This window comes from Choristoneura fumiferana, chromosome 4 (assembly GCF_025370935.1).
Source record: "Choristoneura fumiferana chromosome 4, NRCan_CFum_1, whole genome shotgun sequence".
In the NCBI taxonomy this organism is placed as follows: domain Eukaryota; kingdom Metazoa; phylum Arthropoda; class Insecta; order Lepidoptera; family Tortricidae; genus Choristoneura; species Choristoneura fumiferana.
The window spans coordinates 12,033,041-12,039,682 of record NC_133475.1 but is presented as its reverse complement, the minus strand read 5'-3'; the positions used below and the strand labels follow the sequence as shown (position 1 = coordinate 12,039,682).

The following is a 6,642-nucleotide window of genomic DNA, read 5'->3' as shown; positions in this document are numbered from 1 at the left end:
GTGAGAACAGAGCCCTGCTCCTGATGTACGCATTATGAAGTCATTTTACATTCAATATTCACATAGACATGGTCTCATCTGCACTTTGTTTACATCAGGTGAGATAGGGGTCAATCACGGTCACTTTTGTGTAAGTAAACGAAGGTTTTATGCATGTGAAGAAAATGAAGCATCATCATATATAGATAATCTCTATTACTCTTTTTAGGTTTCCGGAGCCAAAATGGAAAAAACGGAACCCTTATAGTTTCGCCATGTCTGTCTGTCTGTCCGTCCGCGGCTTTGCTCAGGTACTATCAATGTTAGAAAGCTGTAATTTTGCACGGATCTATATGTAAACTATGCCGACAAAATGGTACAATAAAAAATACAAAAAACTTCAGGGTACCTCCCATAGACGTAAAGTGAGGGTGATTTTTATTTTCTCATCAAACCCTACACTGTGGGGTATCGTTGGATAGTTATTTTAAAACCATTAGGGGTTTGCTAAGACGATTTTTCGATTCAGTGATGTGTTTGCGAAATATTCAACTTTAAAGTGCAAATTTTCATTAAAATCGAGCGTCCCCCCCCCTAAAATCTAAACCGGTGGGTGGAAAAATTTTAAAAATTCAGGATAGCAGTGAGTATAACAAACTTTCAAGGAAAACTATAACGGCTAAGTCTGCTTGAGAATTATTAGTAAATAGTTTAAGAGTAAAATAGCAGCCTATATGATAGCGACGGACTAAATTAATAATTTAATTAAAATTTTATTATAAGTATTTTTAAGTGATTATAATGTGCTTGAGAATTTGAAATCTAAAAATTACTATCATTGTATAAAATAAAAATAAAATAAAAAAAGAAACACAATAATTATTTAATGATTATTATAATGCTTTGCTTTTATTTGATTTATTAAGATATTTCAAAATCAATTGTAAAGTAAGTTATTTGATTGCCGAACTGCAGACTTGTTTTCAATGTATTATAAAAGGCGTTGCAATCAGTATAGGGGGCATTATTGTTGTAACTTTCAAAGTGAAGACATCTAAATAAAACTCCTATTGTTAAACACAGCGTTTGACTTGCCATCATGGATCACCCTCCAACATCAGAAGTGAGGGGAACTGATGCCCATGAACATGACGACAGTTACGAACCGTCATACTCGCCGGTTATCCAACAACCAACCGTCGGTTATTCTGCAAGTGGTAGTGAAATTGCTTTACTTCGTCGCCAAGTGGAACTATTAGAAAGAATGGTATTTTCAAGCAACCCTCAACCACGATCCACAAATTTTCATCGTAAGCTGACGGACATCTATCTACCCGAGTATGATCCCGATATTAACCAGCTGACAATTCAGGAATGGTGTAAACAGGTAGATTCTCTTATTTTATTACGAGGCTGCTCTCAAGAAATTGCCATGATGAAAGCCTTATCCTGCTTACGAGGACGAGCCAAAAAATGGGCAGATGCAAATGCACACGCATTAGCAGATTGGACTGCTATAAAAACACACCTTCTTAGCCAATTCAGCGCAGAAACAAGATACATAACTTTTGTCAACCGTTTTCGCGACTACACCTCAAATGACGCTGAGACCTACGCTGAATATGTGTCCGAAGCATGGCGCCTTTTTTCACGGATATCGCCTAATGCTCCAGTAGATCTCATGGTTGAAGCAGTTATTTCCGGGATTCGACCAAAATTCTATCAAGCTGAATTATTGAGATCAATGCCGAAAACACAAGCCGAGTTAATTGCAACTCTGACAAATTATCGTAAAAGATCAGCAGTTTCAAGTGCCTTTAATGAAGCGACAGAGCCTAAACGCCCTCGCACGGATACATCAACGGTTACTAATGACAGTAATCGCATTCGTTGCAACAAATGCGGTAGAAATGGCCATAGGGCCCAAGATTGTAAAACGCCGTTTTGCAACACGTGCAAACGGACTGGACATCACAGTGACAAGTGTTGGTCAAAAATTTCCAATAACACAGCACGCTTCACAACACCTACCTGGAACCAGTCTTCACGAGCAACACCGCAGGCTTCGCATCAGCCGACTCGAGTAGCAGCACCCGTGCCGAGCCAACCTGCCGTTAACGTAGTGGAGAGAGAGACTCCATGCCGCGCAAGTATACGTATAGGTAACACTGAGTTGACTTGTCTGATTGACACAGGTGCTGAATGTTCCCTCATAAAACGAAAATCATCAGGATCCATTCCTGGTAAGCGTTTTAATAAATTTACACAATTACGAGGTATTGGAGGTCACTTGATTACGTCCAATGAAGTAGTTGAAACCACTGTCACACTCGATGAGGTAACTTTCGAAACTACCCTACACGTGGTTGATAATTTGCCTTATGATGTTATTTTAGGAGTTGATTCTTTACAAATCCCTGGTATCAAAATAGAAATCACTAACAATGAAATATCAGTTAAAAGAGAACATTTTGTTGGTCAAATCAAAATAGATCCTTTTCAAAGCACAATCGATACCGATATTTCTGATAAAACCCTGCTAGAAAAAACTCTTTCCAAACATTCGAGCATTTTTGGTATCAATCTACCTTCGAAAATTGTAAAAACTGGTTGTTTAAAAATTCGTTTAAAAGATCAACATCGTGTTGTGAACCGACGACCCTATCGGCTTGCCCCAATAGAACGTGAAAAAGTGAAAAGTATCGTTCAGGACCTTAAGTCAAAAGGCATAATTAGAGACAGTTGTTCACCTTACGCTAGCCCCATTCTCTTAGTTAAAAAGAAAAACGGTGAAGATCGTCTTTGTGTAGATTTCCGCGAACTCAATTCAAACACGGTGCGTGATCATTATCCGCTACCCTTGATTCAAGATCAAATAGATAAACTCGCCACCGCGAAATTTTTCACCACTTTAGACATGGAATCTGGCTTCCATCAAATTCCTATAGCCGAGGAATCAATAGAAAAAACTGCTTTTGTTACCCCTGACGGCCAGTATGAATATGTAACTATGCCATTTGGTTTATGCAACTCTCCTTCTGTTTTTCAGCGTTGTATAAATAAAGCCCTTGGTGAGTATTTAGATAAAATCGCATTGGTTTATATTGATGATATTTTGATTCCATCTGAAACTGAAGAACAAGGTGTTGAACATTTAGATTTGGTATTAAGTAAATTAACGGAAGCAGGTTTCTCATTAAACATGGCAAAATGCAAGTTTCTTAAACGATCTATTGAATATCTGGGTAACATAATTCAAGATGGCCAGGTCAAACCAAGTCCTTGCAAAATAAAATCCTTAACAAATTCTTGCCCTCCTAATTCGGTCAAACAATTACGTCAATTTAACGGATTGGCTAGTTATTTTCGCCGATTCATACCTAATTTTTCGAGAATTATGGCTCCCTTGTATACTTTAACAAAAAAAGATGTAAAGTTTGAATGGACTGAGTCTCATGAAAAAATTCGTCAAGAAATAATTTCATACTTAACATCAGAACCAATATTAAGCATATTTAGACCTGATCTACCCACAGAAATTCATACCGATGCTAGCTCATTAGGATATGGTGCAATGCTAATTCAAATAGAAAACAATCGTAGAAAAGTAGTAGGATACTTTAGCATGAGAACTACAGATTCAGAATCAAAATATCATTCATATGAATTAGAAACTTTGGCCGTAGTCAAGGCCTTAAAACACTTCAGACATTTCTTATTCGGACGAAAATTTACCGTTGTCACAGATTGTAATGCCCTTAAATCTAGTAAAACAAAGAAAGAACTAACCCCTCGCGTTCACCGATGGTGGGCCTTTTTACAAAACTTTGACTTTGATATTAAATACCAAAAAGGTGATCAAATGAACCATGTAGACTTTTTGAGTCGAAACCCACTAATTAATATTATAACAAAGGACCCGTCTTGGTTAATTGTTGAACAAGAACGAGATCCAGAACTTAAACAAATTAGAGATGCCATAAAAAATAATGATCCATACGATAATAAGTATAGCCTTACTGAAAACTTGCTGCTAATATCTACTCAGAACCAAAAAGGCAATACAGTAAAACGTTCAGTCGTCCCAAATTCCCTTGTGTGCAGTCTCATAAACCGGTACCATGAAAATCTTTTACATGCGGGATGGGAAAGAACGCTTGCTAAAATTAGAGAGCAATATTGGTTTAAAAATATGTCAAAAAGGACTCGAGCATTTTGTGATCACTGTTTAAGCTGTAAAATCGGTAAAGGTCCATCAGGGAAAGTACAAATGACACTGCACCCAATTGATAAAGTAGCAATACCATTTCATACGCTTCACGTTGATTTAATGGGAAATTTAAGTGGGAACGCGAAAAAAGCATATGCTTTTGTTGCAATAGACGCGTACACAAAATTTGTATTAATTAATCCCTTACAAGATAAAACTACTGGCTTAATTTTAAAATCCTTTCATAATATAGTCCACCTTTTTGGTACTCCCAACAGAATTATTTCTGACCGAGAGCCGGCAATCATGGGAGGTGAAATACAAAATTTCTTCCAATCTGGACGCATAGAACATCACGCAATAGCACGCGGCGTTCCCAGGGCTAACGGTCAAATAGAAAGACTTATGAGAACGCTTAGGGACCATTTAGGTGTCATAGCGTTAAATCATAGCAAAGCTTGGATTTCTAAACTTGGTGAACTGCAACTATGTATCAATACAACTAAATCTAAAGCAACTGGTCATTCTCCTTTGGAACTTTTGATAGGAAAGGTATGTTCGTCTCCAGCTCTTGAGCAGATTTCCCTTTTAGAACATCACCTAAATAGGGATGATATTCGAAAAGAAGCCTCTGACAGGATGGTCGAACAAGCTAAACGTAGTAAGACTAGATTTGACGCTAGAACCGCAGCTGTATCCCCATTTAAAATAAATGATTTCGTTTATGTAAAGACACACAATGGTCTGGCAATAAATTAGGGCCTAAGTTTCTTGGTCCGTATCAAATAGTCAAAATTATTGACAACGATCGATATGAAGTTAAAAGTGTCAAACCAGGTTTTAGTAAAAACATAGTTGTGTCACACGAACACATAAGGCAAATTCCAACACCTAACTTAATAGAGCAAGTAACCGAAAGTGACCGTGATAGCGACTAAATATTTTGTGTATGTTTGTTAAGTACAAGTTATCATTTTTTTTTGTAAACAAATAAAGATTTACTTATTCACAATATCTAAAAGAGCACAACTCATGTGCCACCTAAAAGAGCACAATTTGTGTGCCACTTCAAAGAGCACAACTCGTGTGCCACTCAAAAGAGCACAAACCATGTGCCACTGAAAAGAGCAAGTAAATGCCACCTTAATAAATAATTCCTTTCAGGAAATGAAAATGAAATGACGCTCAGAGCACGAGCTGATGATCAGAATGGCCGTGATAGCGACGGACTAAATTAATAATTTAATTAAAATTTTATTATAAGTATTTTTAAGTGATTATAATGTGCTTGAGAATTTGAAATCTAAAAATTACTATCATTGTATAAAATAAAAATAAAATAAAAAAAGAAACACAATAATTATTTAATGATTATTATAATGCTTTGCTTTTATTTGATTTATTAAGATATTTCAAAATCAATTGTAAAGTAAGTTATTTGATTTGAACTGCAGACTTGTTTTCAATGTATTATAAAAGGCGTTGCAATCAGTATAGGGGCATTATTGTTGTAACTTTCAAAGTGAACACATCTAAATAAAACTCCTATTGTTAAACACAGCGTTTGACTTGCCATCATGGATCACCCTCCAACATACCTAAATAGTATATACCTAAACTTGGATGATTCCGTACAAAATACGAAATCCTTCAAAAAAATTTATTTATTTTTTTAGTAATGGCTACGGAACCCTATTTTGGGCGTGTCCGACACGCTCTTGGCCGGTTTTCATTGTTATAGTTACATATTTAGTTAAGATATCTTAGGTTACCCAGTTCTTTTTGTTTTTATATGTTAATACCTATGAAAACTCATAATTATATAAAATAATGTAATTAAAAACATAATCTGATAAATTTCATTTAATAAATAAGTACTCAAACGCTCGAACTAAATGCGATCGGGGACTACAATCCATGCCGCCCGTCTACCGTTCACTAAAGTAGGTATAGTATAGTCAACCAAGAAATTCCTTTACCACCCTAAAGTTAAAACGTCAAAGTCTATTTTCACTCACATGACCATCAGCCTTCTTGTTTTATTTCTGAAGAACTGTCATTCAAATTGGTAAAGCACTTTCTTGGTAGACTATACATATTCGTTTTGTAGTTGTATGGATTACGAGTATAGAGCTGTGATTTCGTAGAGTTATTTATGTGATCGTTTGCTGTAGTGGCAATACTGGCACGTTACTGTCTATCTTACGACAGAGAGTGGTTATGTCAGTTAATATCTAATCTACTTGTGAGATCCTATAATTGGCTTTATTGATACTATAAAATAAGTTTACTCTGTAAATTAAAGATGTTGGTTCTCCGAAAATAAATAAATAAATAATAGGAAAAAAAAACTCTAACCTTTATTCCTATAGCTGAAACCTGATAATATTTTATTTTTATTTACTTGTTACATGTTTACTTGTTTAAGTTGTGGTCATGAATATATTAATTAA

At 35.7% G+C, this 6,642-nt stretch overlaps 1 protein-coding gene across 1 annotated transcript; it reads left to right on the top strand.

Annotated features, from left to right (window-relative positions):
- The first annotated feature begins 1,078 nt into the window (after positions 1–1,078).
- Positions 1,079–5,371, top strand: LOC141427185 (uncharacterized). Its single transcript, XM_074086416.1, has 3 exons — positions 1,079–2,973; positions 4,468–4,741; positions 5,354–5,371. Exons 1-3 carry the CDS (start codon positions 1,079–1,081, stop codon positions 5,369–5,371), a joined length of 2,187 nt encoding a protein of 728 aa, XP_073942517.1.
- Positions 5,372–6,642: the final 1,271 nt, after the last annotated feature.